The following is a 24,966-nucleotide window of genomic DNA, read 5'->3' as shown; positions in this document are numbered from 1 at the left end:
ATGAAACAAGAGAATTTAATTTTGACCCGCCGTGACCCTTTGCACAGTTTGTTTGATCTGGAAAGTCATAAAACGAACAACAGTGATTCATCAGCTTTAAAGAAACAGTTCACCCAAAAAATGAAAAACCTGTCCATTTTCTTTTTGTTTTTCTTTCAACACAAAAGAAGATATTTTTCAGCATGTCCAGGCTTTTTTTCCCCATACAATAAAAGACAAGACTTTTTCCCCATCTAGACAAAGACTGAATCAACTGATTCATTGGAAAGATGCAACTCAAATCCCAATCTGACATCACTACGTCTGTCATGAATGCTCTGGGTATAGCTATGTAAACATTTTCAATGAATAACACATTTTCAGTCTATTTTTCACACAGTTATCATCTGGTTTCAGAAGACCTAGAATATAGTGTATGATAGGACTGGGATGAAAATTTCCCAGTTGTAATAATTTTAACAAACCAGCATCGACTTTTAAAACCCAAGATCGATATTTTAGTCTATGCTGTTTTCAGTTGATGCATGAATACAACTTTATTTTATTTTATCTCCTATCCAATAAACACAATAAGCTTTGTGTTTCATTACTTTTAATTAGAAACAACGTCTCAGCTTTCACATTCTCTAAATTTTATCATGAAATTCAAACATTAAATGTCGTTTAATACAGCATGAGAGATCAGTGTAGTCCGGCTGTACTCAGTTCAAGCGGCAGCATGGAGCCCATATGAACCGACCATCTTTCTGTTTACTACTAGTTATAGCAATGAAGAAACATGAATGAACATCAGAATGTATTTTGAAAGCAACCACTTTTACAGGTTTTTATTATTATTAGGCTATGTTCACACTTAGCGTCTTTTTTCAAACTGCCAGCGTCTGTTCTACATTATAACCCTATGGAGTAAACCGTTTTTTCAAAAAAGTCCTGAGTGCTTTTTTAGACGCCACCGCCGGCGTCTTTTGACAGCTGACCAATGACAAGCGAGTAGCGAGACCTGTCGTTTCCATAACAACAAAAACAACAAGAAAAAATGGAGCACCATACAGTTTCCTTCCCCGTATAATGTCGTGCACCCACAAACGTCTTTGTGAACCGACATTCTCCTCCCCGGTAACTTCAAAAGCCAACGCAAGAGCCAACTTTCTCTTTCTCGACATTTTTTGCATCACACAGCACTAGGCTTGTTCACTTTTATTGTATAGAACAAAAATTCACCTTTTGTTTTCTACAAAATAGAAAGTTGTAAAGGTTTGAAACAACTTAGTTCACCCAAAAATGAAAATTCTGTCATTTACTCACTCAGGTTGTTCGAAACCTGTATGAGTTTCTTTCTTGTGTTGAATGCAAAAGAAGATAATATGAACAATGTTGATAACCAAACAGTTGACGGTAGCCATTGACTGCCAAACATACTATGGCAGTCAATGGCTACCGTCAACTATTTGGCTACCAACATTCTTCAGAATATCTTCTTTTGTGTTAAACGGATGAAAGAAACTCGTACAGATTTAGAACAATTTGAGGGTGAGTAAATTATGACGCAATTATTATTTTTGGGTGAACTATCACTTTAAAAGTGGGTAAACAATGACAGAATTTTTCCTTTTGGGTGATGTTTCTCTTTAAATCTTTCTTTTGAATATCTCACTCTTTAAAAATTCACTGCTTTACTTGCGGCTGCTGGTCTTTGAAAAAGCCAGCGTGAATTTGCTTTCTCTGCTGTTGTGTTTGTTCAGTTCATTTAATCTTTCACAGCGCAGCAGACAGACAGGCCGTTACAGCTCGTCTAGCTGGTCCGGCCCGCGGTCGGTCTGCTGACCTCTAATCAAGTTCATCCATTTTGAAAGCTCACGCTTCTCATTGTCTCTTACAGAGTCAATTACTGTCCTCTTGCTCAATTTATTCCTATGATACTGACAATCTGAGGATTATGGAAATTCACATTCTCTCTATATGCCCTGTGTACATGCCCACGTTGACATCTCTTAAGACTCCTAGACCGAAAAGCCTGGCCTGAATCTGTCTTTTGTTTGGGAGCAGCGTGTCGTCCCTCACTCCCCTTTGCAATACCTTCATTTTCTTTACTCTACAAATAATTCTGATTCTCCAAATTAACATTTTCCTCTCTCTGGGGTGGTGGTCTTTAGCTGCAGGCACCCAGCGTGAAGGGTTTTGACTTTGCCAAGCTGCACATGGGCCAGCACAGTAAGGATGATCTCATGGTCATCCAGGAGCCGTTGCCACTTCCTGTACCCGCTAAGGAGCAAAGCCCAGCTGAGAATGCAGAGGTGCCGACACCAAAGTCCAAAGCCTCCACCAAAGCTTCCCGTAATGGCCAGCGGCGCAGGGGCCAGTAAGTCTACTTCTAGTAAATGTTTATTTGATATTCAGTATCAAACATGTTACACATAATTCAGTTTTTGCTAACACTTTGCAATAAGGTTCCATTTATTAACATTAGTTAACTACATTAATTAAAATGAACAATACATCTACAGCATTTATTGATCTTAATGTTAATTTAGATTAATTTAGTAATGCATAAAAAAAAAAAGAAGTTTTTAAGTTAAAGGAGCCGTATGTAAGATTGTGGCCAAAACTGGTACTGCAATCACTTTCAAATTACTGTAGAGCGGTGTATCCCCTCCCCCTCCCCCCTGACTTGAGGTTGCCAGATAGGCTGCAGGATCCAGCAGGAACGTTTGTAGCTGCAGCTGTGGTAACTAGAGCTGAGCTGGCAACCCGGATGCCGAAACACTACTGACTTCGTGATTGGTAGATAGGTGGAGTGTGGCGCTTCAGGCCAAAACACAACATGACAACATCAACATCAGTTGAGGGCTGCAACTTCACTTTTTAAATGACAATATCCTGGCCGGACTACTGTTGTCAGTGATATAAGTATTTGAAATGAACATGATTTCTTAATGTCTAGTGACATATCAGGGCCATTTTATGATTAATTGAAATACATTTCTTACATACAGCTCCTTTAACATTAGTCTATCCACTATGAACTAACGTAAAAAAAAACAATTGTGTTTCATAAACTTAAATAAATTCGGTAACACTTAACATTTAAGGTTTCATTTGTTAACATTAGTTAACATGAACAAACAATGAACAATACTTCTACAGCATTTGTTAATTTGAGTTAATGTTGGTTAATTTCATCGTTTGCATCTGTTAACATTTGTTAATGGACTGTGAACTAACATGAACAATAAAAATGTTATTAACTAAAGCCAGGCGTACAAGCTCGTAGGTGATTCTTTTTTTTATTTTTCTTCTTCTTTCTCTCTCTCTCTGGAGAAGTCGCATGGAAATCGTTGATGCTCGTATGGTCGCGGCTTGCATTGTGTGAGAGGAATTACAAGCCGAGCTGAGTAGGTTAGGAGTACTTCCCGACCTCCCGTTAATTTTTAAACGTGTAAAAGATTCTGGGAGTCGGCCAGATTTTGACCAGTTAATAGGTTGTTCCCTATTGTCAAATCATACGCAAACACGTGACTAAATCTGTGAATATAATTATAGTCCAGTGGCTGCATTTTGCTGCATGATCCTCATGTTAAAATAACTCGTTAATTTATTTAAAGGCAGTAATCTAGCTAAGAGTGAGTCGACTGCTGATCAATAGAAAGCTTTTTAAAAGGATTACTTCTCACACTCTAATCAATAGAAGGGTCTAAGGGGTGAAATTACCACAGATCTCATGTCTTGCAAACATTAACAGTGTCTGAAACCATGTTGCAAGTAAACCGAAGTAATGTAATTCTGATATATTCTTTACTGTGTTGGTTGAAATGGAATGACCCATATTTTTGGACTATACTTAAATATTGATCAATAAAATTAATAAACGCACATTAACTAAACAATCCAAGTTAAAATGACTAGTCAGAGACAAATACATTCCTAATAAATAAGACAGTCAGTAGGTCAAATAGTTCTTGACTGAAAGGGTAGGGAATAGGTAATAGATTCAAAAGTCATGAACTTTTGGTTGGTCACATTAGATCTAAAAGTGCTCTTTGAAAGCATGACAGGATTAGGTCATCATCCTCTTGCTTTTTCCTTGGAGACACATGCCTCATCAAAACTGGATGAGGGATAAATATTGTTGTCTGTCAAGATGAGGATGTCATGGTTCTGAGGAGATGTTGTGATGAATTAGATCCAAGGCTCATGTGTACAGTTAAAAGTGGGATACATGGATGAATGGATCACGTTGTTTTTAAAATGTCTTCAAAACACACTTTTGTGGCATAAATTGTATGGCATGTTTTCATACCATGGTTTAGAATTAAAAGGTTTTCCTTGTATCTTTTGCTTAGGATTTCTCCATCAGAGGGCGAGTCTATAGACAGTGATCCACCCAGCGAGAGAGGATCACCTGAGGACGGCACGAGACCTGCTGGTCTAGCCACCGATCCAAAGCAACCACGTAAAGCAGCTGTTAATGGATTAAACGGTACGTTTGTGTATATTTTAACTGGCAATACAATCATATATCATACATGTATTGCAGTTCTTTTTCCTCATTCAAATTGTGATCCTACATGTATCGTAATATGCCTGATATCATGAAGTTGTTAAGTAAAAAAATGAATAAATTAACTTTTAATAAGTAAAATAGTAAAATAATTTACATGATGCATTTATATTGTGATAGTTTATGTTGTCCTTTTGATTGTTGCCTTTGTTCTACACACTTGCAGGTGTGCTAGGTTAATTGTTCAAAAACTGATAGACTTAAGATTTAAAACTCTTCTTAAATATCTCCTTAAGATTTTTGAGAAGAAATTAAATTCATATTTTAAAAATATAGTTAAACGTAACCATAAAGCGGTGTTGTTATTGTCAATTTAAACTATGAAAAAAAATTGTGAAAACTGAATATACTAAATAAAAGCTAATTCAAAATATGAATAAATACAATAATAGTATATACATAATACTTAAATGGCAGTTCAGTGAATCCTTTTTAAATGTTACTTTTAAATTTAATAGAAAAAACTTCTTAATCGATTTATTAATTTCACATGTAATTGGACAGTTTACATGGGCAACCAATGAAATTTTGACTAAATATTAAACACGCCCCTTTTCATGTTGGCTGCTAGCAAAGGCAAAAGATTCCTTTGTTTTATTAAATGGCAGTCCTAGGCCTCCATAATGGCCAGTGGAAGAAGAACATGTGACGTAAGATTTACAGAGAGAGGGGAAAGTAATAAAACCTGCTGGGTCTTTCAGCCGAAGATTTGTGGCTCTTCCTCTTGATTTCCTCTCTAGTCAGCCCAGACTCATTCATCCTGCTTCCTTTGTGAAGAATGACTAACCCTCATCTTTACTCTTTGCTGCTTGCTCTCTTTCTCTCTCTCTCTGTGTGCGTTCCTCTCTTGTCAAACAGTGCCTGTGGCGATAACCCTCTCTCAGCACTCATTTCTGCTTTACCAGACTAAATAGGCTACCGTCTGACTAGCCAAGAAATGACATGGAATTCAGTCTTAGCACCTCACATTCTCTCTTTCTCTTGTCTGATTGCCATTCCCTTTTAACGCCCTTCCCTTTTGAAAATCCCTTTCATCCTCCTCTTCTCATTATTGTGTTCCAGTGATATTTTCCAAGATAAAATACTGTCTTATCAAGCATTCCACTCAAACGTGTTTTTACATACAACTCATGCTATATTTCATCTCAATTAAACAATCTCCATGCCATCATTTAACTCTTCTCTTGTTCTTTTACGCTCCCTCCACCCATTCATTCATCTGTTACTGGCTCACAGGGAAGAATAGAATTGGTAAGAGTGGTGCTGTTTTGTACAGTAGTGTTAGATCTTCTAATTAATGTTCATAGTTTTTGTGAATTCCCCAAAAAACAAAAAAAAACGATGGATCATCCTCCTGCCTTGAGGTCTTTCACATTTCATTGAAAAGAGTCTTATTAGAGTCAGAAGACACTGCCCCCATCTGGTGTGAAACAATACTCGAGAGAGAGGAGATTCAGACGAACCACTTGCTTTCTTTGTTAGTTGTCGGCCCATATGAGGCTAGCTTTGTTTTGATAGTGTGGAACGCATTAGATATATTTATGATTTGTTAAATATATGTGTGTGTATAATATACAGTGGCCTCAAAAAGTATATCAAGTGACAGTGCCGTGTATGAATTTCATTACATTATAATCTAATCAGTGATGATTGATTGATGATGATGATTAAATGCCATTTATTTAAAGGAAAAGTAGCATAAATCAGAAATCATTCTAATATGCTGATTTGGTACTCATTTACAAGAAATATTTCTTATTATCAGTGTTGAAAACAGTTATATTATATTCATTCTATATTGCACCTGTGAAGTTTTGACACCCTCTTATATTTGTCCTTATAGGTCCACCCCCACCGAATGGCATGGATGAGCCATTATCTTCAGCTTCCATTTTTGAGCATGTGGACCGATTGTCCCGCCCAATTGACGGCCCTAAACGCCTCCATAATAAAATCCAGCTCATCGCCATGCAGCCGATGCCAGCGCTGCCCCTGCCCAGCCCAACCGCCAATGACAGAGCTGCAGAGAACACCAAGCTAAATAAAGAGGTATCCTTCACCTGCCATACATCTAATTCACATTTCTTTCACAAGGCTTTTTCAAACTTCAAGGTCTCTACGGTTATGAATTTGATTCACAGCGTCCAAAAGCCTCATTACCAATAATCAATATGTGCTTCTCATTGACTCCAAGGTCATTGACTGTTCCTTCTTCTCCAGATCCAGGTAGCTTTACGGCACAAGTCTGAGATCGAGCACCATCGCAATAAGATCCGCCTGAGGGCCAAAAGGAAAGGCCATTACGACTTCCCTGCTATGGATGATCTCATTGATGGTCTTGGCGACCCCAAAGAGCAGGACCGAATTTACCTGAAGGCCCAGATGCAGATTGACAAGATACTCGATCCAGATATTCCCATGCCTTCTCTGTACACCGAGCCCAAGAAAGGGTAAAATGATCTGCAACTGACAATGAGACTAATACTGAACACTAAATCTGAATTTTCTGCACTTTTTCCATTGCAATAGTTCTAGAACAAGAAAATCACTTTCCGCGTAACTTGAATATTTAAATGCTCACTCAAGAGTATGCGTGTGTTTGTGTATGTTTTGCAGAAACCGAGGGAAGCGTTCTCCTAAACAGAGAAGGAAACAGCAGATGAACGGTGATCTGACAGATGCTGACCGAGATAGACTCATAACGACTGACAGCGATGGGACATACAGGAAATACCCTGGAGTCAATAACATAGCATATGTGGTCAGTCTCATGACGAGATCTGTACTTTTTCTCTCTCTCTCTACTCTGTACTTCTGCATGCAACTGTGTAATCAAGTCCATACGGTTTCTTTCCTGTTTTCCCCATATATTTGTTATTCAAAACGTCTCTAATCAACTCCATGTTGTGAATTAGCAGGTGCTAATTTCCTACTGCTTCTGAAAAAAATTGTTTTAGGATTAATATAATAATAGTGTCGTTTTTGGAGTAATATAATCTTACTTGAGGTTTACTTAAGTTTCCTTAAAAAGTAGATGGTACTATTGAAAATATTTAAATATACACTTTGTTTATATATACACCTTCATAAGATCCAGTATAAAAGTGACAGTAGGGCTGAACGATATTGGAAAAACTGACTTTGCGATATTTATTTTTCTGCATTTTTATGTTTCAACAGATGACTTGAATAGCTCTATGTGGAAAGAATTAATCATTCTAGAATGACGGGGTGGTTTGAGTGCATCCGCATAGAAAATAATAAACAAATTACAAACATGGATAAATACAGATAGAGCAAAGACAGAAATTAAATAAACTTTGTTTTTCAAGTAAATCTAACAGTGTTCAGGTATAGAAACTGTCATATAACAAAAAATAACATTGGAAACATTGGAAAATAACATTGCATAGTCTTATCTGTACAAATGAAATATAATTATTGGTTAAAGTGATTTCTTTGTCTTTTGTTGTTTGATTAACATTAATGACAGAGTGACTGTAAAGACATTTACAATGTCTATATTTCTATTTCAAAGAAATGCTGTTGCTTTTGAACCTTTTGTTCATCAAAGAATCCTAAAAAATGTATCAGTGTTTCCACTGAAATTAAGCAGCACAACTGTTTTCAACATTGATAATAATAGGAATAAATGTTGGTTGAGCACCAATCAGCATATTAGAATGATTTCTGAAGGATCATGTGACACTGAAGACAGGAATAATGATGCTGAAATTTTAGCTTTGCCATCACAGTAATAAATTACATTTTAAATATATTAAAATAGAAAATAGTTGTTTTAAATTTTAATGATATTTCACTAGTTGCAGTGTTGAATGTTAATCATCTTTCATTTGCTTTTATTTTGCAGTCGGACCCAGACCAGGGGCCCGAGCATCATAGCCCCTCCCCGACGGATGACGTGTTCCATGGTCCCATTTCTCCTCCTCCTGGTCACGCTCCTCCTCCACCCCCCTATCTGCCCCCTCAGCCGTCTATAGAGGAGGCCCGGCAGCAAATGCACTCTCTACTGGACGATGCCTTCGCCCTCGTGTCTCCTTCGTCTCAGGGCAGCACAGCTGGCATCACTCTGCCTGGGGTCGGTCTCAACCCCGGGCCCCCGCCTCCCTTGAGCCCGCCATCCCGTGGTCCTCGGCCCTGGGGCCCAGGATACCTGCCTTTGAATCCCTACACGGGGGTAAGAACAATCCATAGTGAATTAGCAATGAATGGCATTTGTAGCCTGAGGGTTTTTTTTTTTTAACAACAAACTATGTCCTAAAAATATTTGGTTTAATGGTGAACATGGTTCCTACTGTAATGGAATACTTCACCAAAATTTTCTGGCCTGGAAAATTGAGGAAAAATTATCTATTAGTTATTTGTTTTTTGAAAAAAAATCTTTTTTTACGATTATGTATGTATATAAAAAGAATTTATTTATGTTTTTTTTTATATATATATATATATATATATATATATATATATATATATATATGTGTATGTTTTTTCATATATATGTATGCATGCATGTATGCATATAAAATGTATGTGTGTGTGTATATATATATATATATATATATATATATATATGCATATGTATATATATATATATATATATATATATATATATATATATATATATATGCATATGTATGTGTGTGTGTGTGTGTGTGTGTGTGTGTGTGTGTATGCTCAGAAATATTTCATGGTCTACAAATCACTTTTGACCTTACTTTTAACTCTAAAAGTTTTATTTATCAAATATCTCTGTTGCATCAGTCTGTAAATCACTAGTTGAAGAGGATTAGATCCGTGCACTAATCAGTTAAGGACACCCCCATCTGTCAACCGTAAATATACCCTTGACTTCAGATGTCAGGTCAAACTGACCTTGGAACAGCCTCTCTGTTTTCAGCCCTACACGAACCTGAAACCAGCAGATCACAGATCAGCTCTTGATTGAAGTAAAACTGTAACCGACTGATTGAGGAAAAACTCTATTACAGCCTTACTCTTCTGCACCACTTACAAGTCTCAGAATCTGAGATAGCGTGTGCTTATTTATTATGTTTGTTCATACTTAGGTTTAGATATTTGAACAAACTGTTAACGCTAAGAGTTCGGCTCATAAATCGCCCTGCTATGAAATCATGAATGATACCTCAAAAGTGTGCGGTTTGTTGAGGAGAGGTGCCATTACTTTTCTTAGCGCTTGGACTTGGGATTTTCCAGTATTTTTTGAACACATCCTGTCTGAGAAACCCCTAGATGATCCACATTCATGTGATGATGAAAGCTGATGTATTACTGTTTCCTTTGTACAATCCAATACTTATATGATTTCCCCTTGTCTAAAGCTGCGGTCACGCTACACTTTATGCTCCATTGACTTCCATCCAGAACAGAGACAGTTTTCTCTTTGTTTTATTGAACTATGACATGAATTTGCACTTGTTTCTAGATTAAAAATAAAACGCTAAATAAAATAATAAATTAGAACGATGAAATAATTAAAATAAATAAATAGTTTAATTGTGCATCACAATATTATAATGCAGATTTATGAACAGTGCCTTTGCTTAATATTACTTTTAACAGTCATGTTCAAGTATGTTTAAAGATTAGCTTGATGGCAAAGGTGATCTAAAAATGATCTAAAAATACAGGAAATGAGCATGTAAATAAGAACATTTATAACTGCAGAACAACCATGAGAACGTCAACATTTGACCGCCCACATTTACATTTAAGCATGTATAAATCCATGTTTTCTTCTTTATTGTGACACATTTAAAACTACTTCATAAGACCAGTGGTGCACTGACTAAAGGATTTCTGGTTACAGTGGTTTGTTTCAATTACTCAATTTGTTGATTTCATTATAAATGTGTTTTGATGTGTGATAAACCGTACTAGAGCAATTTAAAGCAAATTTGATGCTCTGGAATCACATCAGAGGAACTCAGACTTGGGCTTTTCCACAGATCGGGAATAAACATTCCCAGAATGGAAGCCTCATCTTTCAAGACTGTCTTGAATGAAGTATTTCTGTTAGATTGAGGCCTTTGCGTGGAAGGGAAAGAGGGGATTGCAAAGGCCAACTGAGGCAAAATATGAACTGACTAATAACTCAAATGTTATTTTAAGAGTCAAGATGGAACAGGGAATGGTGCGCTGTCCTTAAAATGGCATTCCCAGCTCAACTATTTAAAAGCTTTTCTGTTTTCTGGGTCACAGGGTTTATTTAGGCTGATAGACTGAAACTCCAGTTGTGGTGGAACATACAGACACTAATGTGTTTCAGACTTAGCAATGTATTAAATTAAATTAAACCAAAGTGCAATGGATGTGCCAAGAGTCATCAACTTGTTACAAGCTCAACGACTGCGTGTTTGTGTGTATTTCTTTCAGAGATATGCTGAATTAGGTCTGCCTCCTTCCAGTGTGCAAGGTTTACTACATAGGTGAGTATATTAGGGATATTAGGGAAGGTGGTCGATTGCCAATAATAAGATGATACTGCTATATATGATATCACACTATTTAATAACACATGCACGACAATTGTAGAAATAAAAATTATATTTATATACAGTGCACTCAATAATCTGGCATGTCTGTGTGCACTGGCAATCATATTTTCTCAAATAAATACTGGGTAGCACTACTTTTACATCGTTCTCAGCACAGCACTGTCAAAATAAAAGTCCCCTTCCGATGCTTAACTTCATCCGATAATTGAAAAAAAAATGCCAAATATCAGTAAATATATCAACCATGGCGATATATTGGTCAACCACTAGAGTTTTATTGAGGTCGTGAAGATCATGAAGGTTTGTGTGATTTATTCTGGAACTGTGAGCAAATCACATTTCAACAGTCGCTTAATGGGAAAGATCAAGTCACTTTTTGTTAGTGCAGTGTGATTTGTTAATAGCTGGGGTCTGAAGTCTTCCTATCTCTACAGACAGGGATTGGGGCCCGGCTACATCCCTTCAGGAGAAGCCCTTCCTGTTGAACAGCTACAGCCGGAGTCGCTTTACACTGGTCGAGGTGGACTCTCACTCACAGATGATCTGCCCTCCTCCGCCAGGCCACGACCTGTAGGTGGCACTACAGGTATGAGTTTAAAGGTTTAACTAGGGGAAAAAAGTGCTGATATGAAACGATGGATGCATGGATAAAGACAAACGACGCAATATAAAGCATACTTTATGTTACATGCATGTCTGTTCTGTTCACAGGAGCCCAGATGCATCATTTAACCCACGCTGGTCTGACGGGACGTGTAGGGGACTGCCGGCAGCCTGGTGGGTTAAACTGGAGCCCGTATCATGAGGACGACAGCAAATTCGCTAACAACAGAGAGCCTGTAAGTTTAAATACTTTATTACTTAATTAAAAAAGGGACAAATAACACATTTGCATATAGAAGTCTTTGAAGTCAATTTGTATGGACATTACCAAAGATGGATAATATTATAGTATGCATTTATTAATGTTTTGAATTAAACTAATATGTAAATAAAAACTAAAAATAAAAGTTAAGTTTTAGTCATTTTTTGTTTTCTTAAGTCAATGTAGTAAACTTATTTTATTTCAGTTTCAGGCAACATTTCTAATTTAAGTTTAGGCTTTTCATCTAATATTTCATATTTATTTCAGCTTTATTTCAGTTAACACAATTTTTTTTATTTTTTTTTATAGTTTGTTAAAAAAATAACAACACTGAGCTGAAACCCTTTGACCTAAAAGATTGATGTACCCCCTGAGATTTTAAGTTAATATTTTAATAATTTAACAACATATTTGCATGCTCACTGTTCTCTAATGTCAGTTAATGGTCACGTGACATGCAGGTAAACAAATAAAATATTTCATCTTTTTTTCTTTTCTTAGTATTTTATTTTAATTGTGAAAACCTTACTATATATACTATACTACTATCTATAAAGTTGTACATTACTACAACATCAACAAACTCCACATCCATGAAAACTCTGACAATATCACAATTTTATTATTATTGATTTATTATAATAAATCATAGCTTTTTTCTGTTATTAGACTGAAATTGTGAGTATCGACATCAGCAGTACACTGACATTACAGCAGTAAATAATAATAGGAGCAAAAACACCCTTCCATGATTTTTTTTTACACATTATATATATATATATATATATATATATATATATATATAAAAGAGTATATATAAAAAAAAACTTGAACTAAAATAAACTTTAATAATCCAGGAATTATTAAAAGAAATAGTATGCATTATAAGCGGGCTTCAAGAAGTACAGAATATGTCCTCTTCAAACTCTTACTATTCTCACTCCTTTCTGCCTCCGTAGGAGTCTTTTTCTCACTTAAACTCTTTAATCTTTGTTTTAATCTTCTTTCACTCATTTCTGCCTTCCTTCCTTCCTTTCTTCATTTCTTTTGTTTAGGTTCTTGGCTCTCTTGACTACAGCTCCATCTCTGTATTCCAGACCTCCAGGAATGGCCTGAAAGAGCCATCCTCCACTTCTGCCCACCTGGACTCTCTCGGCCTGGGCTACGCTCCCTCCGCTCCCCTGGAGGAGCCTTCCCCTCCCAACCACTCGTCCGCCTCCCTCATCAAAGCCATCCGAGAAGAACTGATGCGCCTCTCCCAGAAACAGGCAGCGGTACCCAGCTACCACAGCTGAGACCTGCCCCCTCCAACTCCAACAGGCAAAAACTGCACTACACTGCACTGTACTTCCCATGGAAGTGGCTTTTTTGAGAGGACGATGACTGTACGTCATGTAGCCTCTGCTGCCGCCTGGTGGCGGAGAGCATTAGGACAGGAAGAGTAGACATTTCTCCTTTATTCCCATGTTCCTCTCAAGTCCTCCCAACAATTTAGTTGTTCAAAACACAAGCAGTGTCCTGAGACTGAAGAACAATGTATTTTACCTTCTTTACAGTCGCATATGTAATTTGGTAGCAAATAATTATTAGAGTCGTGCGTGTGTGTGTGTTTGTTTTCACTTTTTGTTGTTTCTTTGCTGTGTACACTGCCTTCACATTTGAATTTTATACCTTGCACTGGCCCTTGAAAATTGAACTGCTTTTGATACCTTAAATGAATCTCTGTAATTTTTTGCGGTTTGTTTTATGATTTATTTCTCAGTGCATCTTCTGCCTGACCTCTTGGGGTGCTGATTTTTTTTTTTATTATATCTGTTTAATGGACATTGCATTCATAATACAGTATTGAACCCTTCACATATTGTCTTAATTATACTTTAGGGTCCAGTTATAGTATTTGAAGTAGTGACGTTTTCCATCTCCATATGCCTTGATTATGTTTGGCATCTACAAAAGAGCTGGACATACAGCTTTTATGTTTTTAAATTTAAAGCAATGTTCCAGGTTCAACTTGACAGATTGTATACAAAGAAAAATTGCATTTTTTAGCAAGGTATTTACAATACAATAGTTGTTATCAAACTGTAGTCTGCGAGGTGATTTGCTGATTTAAAAAAATTATGAAATCATGAAATAAAATTAAAGGTATAGCGGAGGATTTTCTTTTTCCGGGTGGATCATCAAGACTATTGGTCCTCCTAAGTGTCAATCATTCTGGTGATGTGTTTACGTAAGGCCGTCGTACGTGCTCGTGCACACGATTCACACAATCCACACAGGCTGGGCTTCCCACTGATGCCTCAGTCACGAAGTTGCTACTTGACAGGTAAAGTTTGGCATGCTATTTGGAGAAATCACTGCTAGTAAAAGTTAATGTAAGCTATGATTAGCTCGTGCATGCTCTCTCGTGCACACGTTTAATAGGCGTTCCATCTCGGGAGCAGGTAGAGTGTTGCGCATGTGCATTTTTTCAAAAAGTGGAGAGGGCGGTTCTTTTCTAAAATTCGGGAAAATCCTCTGCTATACCTTTTAAATAATAAAAATATTTATAATTGACTCAATAATAAAAATAGAATAGTTAAATAATTGTAATCCCCAACTTGAATTAATCAAATATCAATAGATTAACTGATTGTGTTCACATTCATTTTGATCAAGTAACTGTATCACTACCATTTAGAGATTATTTTTGAAAAAAAGTTTATGCTCACCAAAGCTGCATTATTTGATCAAAAATACAGTAAAAACAGCAATATTGCAAATATATTATTACGATTAAAAATAACTCTCTTCCTGTGATGCAAAGCTGATTTTCCAGCATCATTACTCCAGTCTTCAGTGTCACATGATCCTTCAGAAATCATTCTAATATGCTGATTTGCTGCTCAAGAAACATTTCTTAATATCATACATTTTTTTGTGGAAACCGTGATACATTTTTTTAATCCGGATTCTTTAATGAACAAAAAGTTCAAAAGAGGGTCAAGAAAACTTACTGACCCCAAACTTTTGAATGGTAGTGCATTTCAATATACAGGGTAGAAACTAAGAATAATTTGTACTCTATTCACAACTATATTTATTCAAGCCCCGCCCCATTGTAAGTGCATTACTGTGAACACGTTTCTTTTATGTTTTACAAACTGTGGTAATCAACAGTACATAATAGATGCTGGAGAAAATCTGTTCATTTTGATCCCGGAACATTCCTTAAAGGGATACTCCACTTTAAAATGAAAATTCTGTCATCATATACTCACCCTCATGTTGTTTCAATCCTTTATGAATTTCTTTCTTCTGCTGAACAGAAAGGAAGATATTTAGAAGAAAGTCAGTAACCAGACAGTTTCTGGTCTCATTGACTTCCATAGTAGGAAAAAATATATACTATGGAAGTCAATGAGACCTCAAAATATTTTTTTTGTGAAATTCGGTGCTGAATGCATCAGTAGGTGGCGAATCACACACCTGAGTACTTTCAGCATTACCACTGTGTAAATTGTATTGCAATACTTTGAACTCAAAGCATCGATTAAGGTCAGGGTTACGTCTACAGATATTTCTGGCTTCTCTCCCCAACTGTTTGCTGTGGCCATGAAGTGCTCATCATTTCATAGCGGAAATTGTTTATTATTATAATTATTGTTCCAGGATGCACTATTGCTCATTAAACTGCTGTTGATCAAATGGGTACAGTATATTCCTCTGTAACTTCACGCTTTTGATGTGTTAGGAAAGCAGAAAACTGTAGTATTAGACTCACTAAAACACTGATCCTTTAGCTATTTGTACTTCATTTCATGCTGAAATTGTGTTCTTGCCTTTGTGCTAAAACTATTTTTGTGTTAATGTTGCAAACAGGAGCATCATTTGCTCTAAGAAAAGGATAATTCTGTTACTTTGTTTGCCCTTGTTTATTTGTTGGAATGATTTTTATTTTTATTTTTTTTCTTCAATTTTGTTAAGTTTGTCTGGTTGGAACTTCCTTGACCTGTAGTTACAAATCTGCTGATTATTTAAGTGACAATTAAAAATTACTACCATATGATTCACTGTTGTTTGCAATATCAAGCTGTTACAGAGACTGAGCGCTGAAACCTGATTGGTATGTTTTCATGTTTGAATCAAATGACTTTCAGCATTCATCAGAATTGAAAACATGTAGTCGCTATTCACTTCATGAAATATCATTGAGATCTTGTTAGACTCACTTACACAGAGCTTATTTTTTGTGCAGAGTTGCTTTTAGCTCATTTAAGTTGCTGCCTTAAATTTTTAAGTACAATCAACTTGGATGTTTAAGTCATTTCAACTTAAATTAAATTAGTTGAATCTTGTATAACTTTTTTTTTTTAAAGTTGAAAATTGCTTAATTTATTTTTATGAGTAAAAACATACAGTACTGTGCAAAAGTCTTAGGCATGTTAACCCTCTGGGGTCCTTCGGGTCCAAATGGACCCGAAGCGTTTAAATAAAAAAATGTAAAAAATCATAGCTTCATCGGAATGGTCTGAAATTTGGTGACTTTGTTGGTACTTGGTATATGAACACCCAAAAAAAATTGGGGACAGGATTTGAATAGTCTAAGTGGTTGTAAAAAATGTTGTCACACTCAGGACCTTCGGGTCCAAATGGACCCACCATAGGAAATGAATGGGAAATTGGCAAAAATGTGAAAATGCAGAGTTTTTTTTGTGCGTACAATCTACAAATCAGCCACGATCCAGAAAAAAAAGCACACAACAGTGAAGGGGTTAATCTATAAAACATCAAGAGTACAAAAAAAAACACACACACACACATTTTTTTTAATACAAATAAAATAAAAATAAAATATATAAAAAATGTCTATTATATTCAATGGGAAAAAATGGGTCATAATTATTGCATAAATATTAATTAAAATCATAAAATTATCTCAAAACACCAAAAAAGAAAAGAAAAAATACTATAAAAAACAAGTAAAAAAAATAAATAAATTTTTTTTATATATATTAATCCCGCCCTCCGGGATCCGGACCCGAAGGTCCTGAGTGTGACTGTTAAACGAAGGACCCCAGAGGGTTAATACCCCCCCCAATGGTTTTAAGTCAGTTATTTATATATTTTGCTGTAGTGTGTCAGTAGGAAATATCAGTTTACATTTCCAAACATTCTTTTTGCCATTAATTGTAATAATCCAATGAGATTTCTGTATGCACCAGGAGTCTGACAACAGCCAGGATGATCTGATCTCACCATCATCGAGTCCGTCTGTGATTACATGAAAAAACTGAGACAAACTAAATCCAGAAGAACTGCGGGAACGTCTCCAAGATGCTTGAAGAAACCTATTAATATTAACATGCCTAAGACTTTTGCACAGTACTGTATGTTATCATAAGTTATTGAGCATAACATTTTTTACAGCACATCCTAGTGGATAAACTGGTAGTACAATATCTGAAGCATTCTTACTGAAAATGCATTTCCTATAAAATTGCAAAAAGTGTTATTCATATATTTTTCATATACATATGTTAAATATTTTTTCCTTTAGATTCGATTTAGATTGTAGTTGCTGCATTAAAGGAACTTTGCCAGTCGACAACAACTGAAATATCTGAAACCGACTTCTCCAAAAGAAAAAAAAAATCTATGCCTTATTTTTTCTGACATTATACCATTTATTTTAAATCCAGTCCAGTAAAGATACCTCTGAAGTCAGCAACTTTATTTTGTATTTACAGCCCAAATCCAATAGATGGCGAATTTTATAAGTATAGTTCACCTAAAAATGACAACTGTCATCTTTTGTATAACCAGGTCATTCCCAAACCAGTATGACATTTTGGTATCACTTCAGTTTAGGATCCAATTCTCACTATTAAATAGTTGCTTATTAGCATGCATACTATTATTGGCTGTTTATTAGTATTTATGAAGCACATAGTAATGCCTTATTTTGCATGACAATATTCTGCATCTCTTAATCCTACCCAATACCTAAACTCCTAATTACTGCTTATTAATAGTTAGTGAGGCAAAAGTCGTAGTTATTAGTTAGTTAAAAGTGAGAATTGGACCCTAATCTAAAGTGTGACCAATTTTTTTTTCCATATCATATTAATCATATTTTAATAGAAATCTCAATTGATGTTATATTTACTTTTTTGTATTTTTTATAAATGTGCAGATACACTATTATGAACTGCAATTTTTAGAATTTCACATTTTCATCCACTAATATCAGCTTGTCATGCTACACCTGTATCAGACAAACCAAAATAACTTGAGGCTTGTTGTTTTCTTTAATTATGCAGGTCTAAATAATCAGGCTTTCTCTGAAAAATTCCACCCATCTGCACAGTCTGTCGTTTAAAATACATGGATAAAAGCTTTGTTATTAAGTCATAGTGGCTTGACATCACTTCATTCAGACTCTCATTCTCACTGAACTCACGTTTCTCTGGTGCACATATGGTACCTCGGCTCCACGTGGAGTGGAAACTGCAGTCCTGTTTACATTCTCCAACAAAAGGGCTCATCAATGTTTCAGCGGCACTGCATTGTTCAATTTGTCCACCTTGTGTAGTGTGGCGAGTGAGTGCTAATATTGGCCTTCTCAAATGTGGACATATTTTTAGACCAATCTATATATTTATGCATATAATATTGAGTCGTAACATGGCTGCCTACCTGACTTTATATTATGTGATCTTTTCACCAGTGTACTGTGTTTTTGTAGTTTTATACTACAGTGTCACTACCCTGCTGGATAGACTATAGCTGTAGTCACAGCATATTTTGTTTTGTTTTTTGGATGCTATGTTTAGCCACTTAGCTAGCTGAACCAGCATGTTTTCCTTGATTAACTAATGTCAAGAAAAAGATTAAGGTGGCTAAGCAGCATCTTCAGCTATTTTTTGCTAGTGAAGTGCCTAATTTTGCTAGTGCGTTAGCAAGACTAGCAGAAAACCAGCATAAGCCTCTCTTTCCCTGCTGAAAATACCAGCTAGAATTAGGCTAATGTCTTTAACTACTAACATTCATATTTTTTTCTCTTTTTTTTCAACAAAAGTTCTATTTTTGTCAAATGTAATGGCCCTTTCACACCAAAAGTGAAGTGAATAAGGCTCAGGCTGAAAGAATGCAAATTCCCGTCTGTACAGTAGAGGGCGCACCTCAAACAAACCTTTAAACTGTGCTGCCATTCTGGACCGCAGAAGAAAAGGATGCAGGAGAATAAAGTTCAACACTCTTCAGCAATAAAAACAAATTTAAACAGAAATGTGATATTTATCTAAAGCCATTTTTGCTTATTGATATGGTTGAAGTGGAACCATCAAACGTCAGCAGCAAAGACAAACAGTATATATGTGTAATTTAACATATACATTTTTTTTTATTACTTTTGAGCAATACTGAATCTGTTCTGTGCAAGATGAGTAAATGCATGTTCACATTAAGTACAATAACCATCAACGCCTCTGCACCTTTATTCCTGATTTCTCTTAACATGCAGAACAGAAGTGGTGTCAGTCATAAATGGGAAAACAACGTATATTTAATCAAATAATACAACTCAGATATTTAATCAAAAGGAATGTTTTACCTAGTTACTTGAAATAAGTAATCTGATTACGTAACTCACGTTACTTGTAATGCAACACTGCTTGCACATAACATATTAATGATAAAAGGCGACTTAAGTGTACTTAGAGTGTAACACACTCAAGTACATTTTAGAAAGTGCACTTATTTTGTTATTTTGCAATATTTTGTTGTTTTATTTTGATGTGTCGATTGTCGAAAGTTGATTCTAGTGTGTTATTTGATGTTACATTTAAAATGTGTATACTTTAAATGTGCTAAATTGCACATGATATTCAAGTTTCAGATATTAAAGTATATTTTAGTTTACCATAAATGCTTGTCCGTTCATTTGACAGTACTCTTTAACCATATTTCAAAGACAATAATTACTTATGAAGATGTACTTATGTCTTACTTAAGTGGGTCAAAAAAGCACTCAACTTTTTGCATTTGATATACATTTAAATGCATGTAAACAACATGGAATTAAGTGTCCATTACATTACATTCAGCACTTGAGTACTATATATTCTTATTATAATGGATATTATTTCTGTAATAAGTAATCTCTTTAACTCCACATCAGCAACATAAATTCATCAACTAACCATTCGGAAACGTCCTGTTGCATTCTACATCCTGTCACTTCTTCTTGAGTCTCTCCACAATTGTCCGACTCCAGTTTAAACATAAAAGGCAGAACATTTTCTGAAATTTTAGTGCTTGCGTAATTGGAGCTGCTAACACACTCGAGCTCTTGAAGCTCCACCCTCTGTGCCGGGAGAAGCAGCTCATTTGCATTTAAAGGGACACACATGAAACGACGCATTTTTACTGATCCCCAAAAAGGGACAACTTTAACATGCTGTACAAAATTATCTGTATGGTATTTTGAGCTATAACTTCACATACTGGGGACAACAGAGACTTATTTTACATAATTGTAAAATGGGGCATTATACCACCCCTTTAAGTCCAATGACCAGTCCTGATGTCTCTGATAACGCTTTCTCCCTCTTTTGCTCCTTGCCACAACCCGCCACAATTGAGTTTCACTAAGGGCCTATCAGTTACTGTGGCTCTGAAACCCAACACCTCTGCTTGGCACACTGGGATGCGCAAGGACAATGCCACAGGCCCTTGGCAGGGGGAGTACCTGCTCAGGTAACCAGACACTCGGACACCCCCACAAGCCCATCACTCGCAAAACCCTGAGCTTCACAATCATCCTCAGAGAGAGCAGGTGAAGAGGAAGAACCAGTACAGAGGAGACTGCAGTGCATTCAACAGGTTTTTAGTTGATGATTTGACCGGGATGTGTTCAGAAGTTTCTCAGAAGCATTCATGGAGAAAGTTATCGGGGCTGTTCCTCTGCAAAACACATTGAGTCTCTGAGCAAAACTTAATCGTTTGCAGGAAGGTCTCTGGAGGTAAATTATTTTTTAGATCTTTTGCGTGGAACCATGGAAAACCGTCAAACTCTGATGGAATCCTGAAATGCTTTTGCGTATTGGGATCTCATCCATAAACTGGAGCTTCAACATTTGATTGCATACTAAAAGCTGCTGTATTACTTAAAAAGGAAGCGCTTGTATCTCCTGGCGTGATGCACGAGCTCCCATGCTCAGCGCTACAGTACTGTTTTGGTGGTCCTCCAGAAGTTTCTGCTGACCCCGCTCCATACTTGGACTCAGAACTCTCTAAAAATGGGTCAGATCCTGCCATGGGCCCAGTCATTCTCACTCAGCCTGGTCCAGTAAACCCAGTGAGGACTGAAAGCCAGCCTTCATTCAGCTGCATCTCCATCCAGGCCAAGACTAATGGAACTAACTCCAAAACCAAAGAATCGGGAACATATAACCAGCACGCGCTTCATTCCTACCCAAGCTCAGAAGGGCTCTCAGAAGAAGACGATGCCCTGGATGACAGCCCTGTTCTGGACACAAAACGTCCACATATTCCCCGTCCATCTATCATCAGGCCACAAAAGGTACTATGTCAGTAATATTTGCGTTGGACTCTTCTAGAATGATCAGATTGAGGTTCAGTGTGTGAATTTGCTTGATGATTGCAGATGTATTTATAGTTTGGGTGGGACATAATGATGATTCCCTTTTTAAAAGTTATAGCTTGAAAATTGAAAATAAGATACTAGGCAGAAAATATATTTCAATGGCAGAAACTGTAAGAGTGCTAGCATCCAATTCTGATGAGTTCTATCACAGCCATGCACCGTGATTAGCTACTTGCTAGTCAGTTACAGGTGTTATTAGGGGGAGGGGCATTCACGTTCTAGAGAGCATTTGATTGGACAAAAATCTTTGTAGAGCAAGATGATGTCTTTAATATTTTGGTCCTTTATCCAAAAAGAGAAATAGGCTACTAATTGTTGTGACCCAAATTATGTATTATTTTTTATGCATATGTGCACTTTTAAAAATAAACCATCTTTTTCTGCTATAAAGAAGGCAAAAGAATATGTATGTAATAAGCACATATCAACAACATTTCATTATGATAGTGTAGGATTTGGTTTGTGACTAAATAATTTCTTTACATTTTTCCCTGCATGCTGTTTTATGTCACAGCTCAGTAAAGTTGCTTGCGAAAGGCTTGAGTTCATGTGTTTTTGTGAGTTGTCCAGAACTGAGTGTCCAAGAGCAAAGTTATGTACTTCCAGAACACATGCCATTAAGATGAATGGGATGCTAATGAATAGCTCTCCGCAGGTATTGTAAACCTCCCTGAATGCTTGTCCCACGTCATCACTGCCCATAAATCCAGCATCCCGTCTCTCCTTGATGAAGATTGATCTTCCCCGTGTTTGACCTCTAGGTGCACACAGCCCGTCTTTCACTTCCCCTGCTGCGACAAGAACTCTTTTTAGATTCATGCCAAGGGACGTTTCTTTGTGTTTTAATTCAAACAAATGCTTCTTTATGGGCACACACAAACTCATACACGCACAAAACACAGTAGTGTTGTAGTAGCAGCCAGTGCTGACAAGAGCGCTCGTGTTGAAGTATATGGTAGTACGATACACCTGGTACCCTCAAAGATAGGTCAGTTACGGTCTCGAGTTCAAATGCAGTGAAAATGTGTGTGGTCAATTAAAGAGAAGTGGGGGATGGATGCCAATAAAGGGCTATCATTTTTCTACAGGAGCCTCTAACTGCTGTATATGCGGTATGTGTGTGTGTGTGGTTTGTGTGTGTGTGTTAGTGATGATTGCTCATTTACACCCTCTCATGTGAAACATGATTCAGAGATAAAACCTTGCAACAGCTATCAAGTTATCAAGCCCTATGTTTTTTTCCCTCATATAATAGTCATTAAGTGACAATGAATATATATATATATATATATATATATATGTTAGTGATGATTGCTCATTTACACCCTCTCATGTGAAACATGATTCAGAGATAAAACCTTGCAACAGCTATCAAGTTATCAAGCCCTATGTTTTTTTCCCTCATATAATAGTCATTAAGTGACAATGAATATATATATATACTGTATATATATATATATGTATATGTAATATACAGTGTGTATATACACTCACCTAAAGGATTATTAGGAACACCTGTTCAATTTCTCATTAATGCAATTATCTAATCAACCAATCACATGGCAGTTGCTTCAATGCATTTAGGGGTGTGGTCCTGGTCAAGACAATCTCCTGAACTCCAAACTGAATGTCAGAATGGGAAAGAAAGGTGATTTAAGCAATTTTGAGCGTGGCATGGTTGTTGGTGCCAGACGGGCCGGTCTGAGTATTTCACAATCTGCTCAGTTACTGGGATTTTCACACACAACCATTTCTAGGGTTTACAAAGAATGGTGTGAAAAGGGAAAAACATCCAGTATGCGGCAGTCCTGTGGGCGAAAATGCCTTGTTGATGCTAGAGGTCAGAGGAGAATGGGCCGACTGATTCAAGCTGATGGAAGAGCAACTTTGACTGAAATAACCACTCGTATGCAGCAAAGCATTTGTGAAGCTACAACACGCACAACCTTGAGGCGGATGGGCTACAACAGCAGAAGACCCCACCGGGTACCACTCATCTCCACTACAAATAGGAAAAAGAGGCTACAATTTGCACGAGCTCACCAAAATTGGACAGTTGAAGACTGGAAAAATGTTGCCTGGTCTGATGAGTCTCGATTTCTGTTGAGACATTCAGATGGTAGAGTCAGAATTTGGCGTAAACAGAATGAGAACATGGATCCATCATGCCTTGTTACCACTGTGAAGGCTGGTGGTGGTGGTGTAATGGTGTGGGGGATGTTTTCTTGGCACACTTTAGGCCCCTTAGTGCCAATTGGGCATCGTTTAAATGCCACGGCCTACCTGAGCATTGTTTCTGACCATGTCCATCCCTTTATGACCACCATGTACCCATCCTCTGATGGCTACTTCCAGCAGGATAATGCACCATGTCACAAAGCTCGAATCATTTCAAAATGGTTTCTTGAACATGACAATGAGTTCACTGTACTAAAATGGCCCCCACAGTCACCAGATCTCAACCCAATAGAGCATCTTTGGGATGTGGTGGAACGGGAGCTTCGTGCCCTGGATGTGCATCCCACAAATCTCCATCAACTGCAAGATGCTGTCCTATCAATATGGGCCAACATTTCTACAGAATGCTTTCAGCACCTTGTTGAATCAATGCCACGTAGAATTAAGGCAGTTCTGAAGGCGAAAGGGGGTCAAACACAGTATTAGTATGGTGTTCCTAATAATCCTTTAGGTGAGTGTATATATATAGGCCTACATATATATACACTGTATATACATATTCATTGTCACTTATTTATTATTATATGAGGGAAACGCACACGCACACACAAACACACACACACACACACACACACACACACACACACACACACACACACACACACACACTGTGTTCCAAATGATTATGTAAATGACATATCAGTAGGATTTCAGTACAATAAACATTCAGATTTTAATTTTTTAAAGAAAGTGTTTGTTTTATTTCTCATATCTTTTTAGATAAACGGTATCAATCTCAAACAGGTTCGTTTAGAAGTTTGGAAGGTCTTCTAAGGTAAACTGAACCTACTTAAAGAGGTTGTTCCACATTATTAAGCAAGTCACAGTTCTTGTGCAATAGAGGAAGGAAGAAAGATCTTTCTGAAGATGAAAAGCATGAAATGGTGAAATACACCCACTGTAAATGTTTCACTTTGTAAGCTTTGGAAATTCAGCTTAATACACAACTGCCAGGCTGAGGTTCTTGAGACTCCAGAGACCCCAACAGCCTCAAATACCTGTTTGTTGCTCAACAGTGGATTTGTAAATAGCTGCCCTTTTACTACAATTAATTTGAGAAACTTTCATTAATAAGACCAAGTTCATATCTGACCAAGTTCTTCTATGCTCCAAATCTTTT

General features: G+C 36.8%; 1 protein-coding gene across 1 annotated transcript in view; it reads left to right on the top strand.

Moving 5' to 3' along the window:
- Nucleotides 1-14,485, top strand: part of LOC311290660 (UPF0606 protein KIAA1549) — a 55,824-nt gene extending 41,339 nt beyond the window's left edge. The window contains exons 12-21 of the mRNA XM_084409280.1: nucleotides 2,154-2,359; nucleotides 4,341-4,477; nucleotides 6,402-6,607; nucleotides 6,779-7,008; nucleotides 7,175-7,319; nucleotides 8,430-8,756; nucleotides 10,973-11,025; nucleotides 11,529-11,680; nucleotides 11,806-11,933; nucleotides 13,015-14,485. Coding sequence (XP_084265406.1) covers nucleotides 2,154-2,359; nucleotides 4,341-4,477; nucleotides 6,402-6,607; nucleotides 6,779-7,008; nucleotides 7,175-7,319; nucleotides 8,430-8,756; nucleotides 10,973-11,025; nucleotides 11,529-11,680; nucleotides 11,806-11,933; nucleotides 13,015-13,254 — 1,824 coding nt within the window. The 3' untranslated portion in view covers nucleotides 13,255-14,485. The remainder of the gene's footprint in view (nucleotides 1-2,153; nucleotides 2,360-4,340; nucleotides 4,478-6,401; nucleotides 6,608-6,778; nucleotides 7,009-7,174; nucleotides 7,320-8,429; nucleotides 8,757-10,972; nucleotides 11,026-11,528; nucleotides 11,681-11,805; nucleotides 11,934-13,014) is intronic.
- The last annotated feature ends 10,481 nt before the right edge of the window (nucleotides 14,486-24,966 follow it).

This window comes from Rutilus rutilus (genome assembly GCF_951802725.1).
Source record: "Rutilus rutilus genome assembly, chromosome: 5".
In the NCBI taxonomy this organism is placed as follows: domain Eukaryota; kingdom Metazoa; phylum Chordata; class Actinopteri; order Cypriniformes; family Leuciscidae; genus Rutilus; species Rutilus rutilus.
Note: the sequence above shows the minus strand (reverse complement) of the source record. Positions and strands in the feature narration are given on the sequence as shown.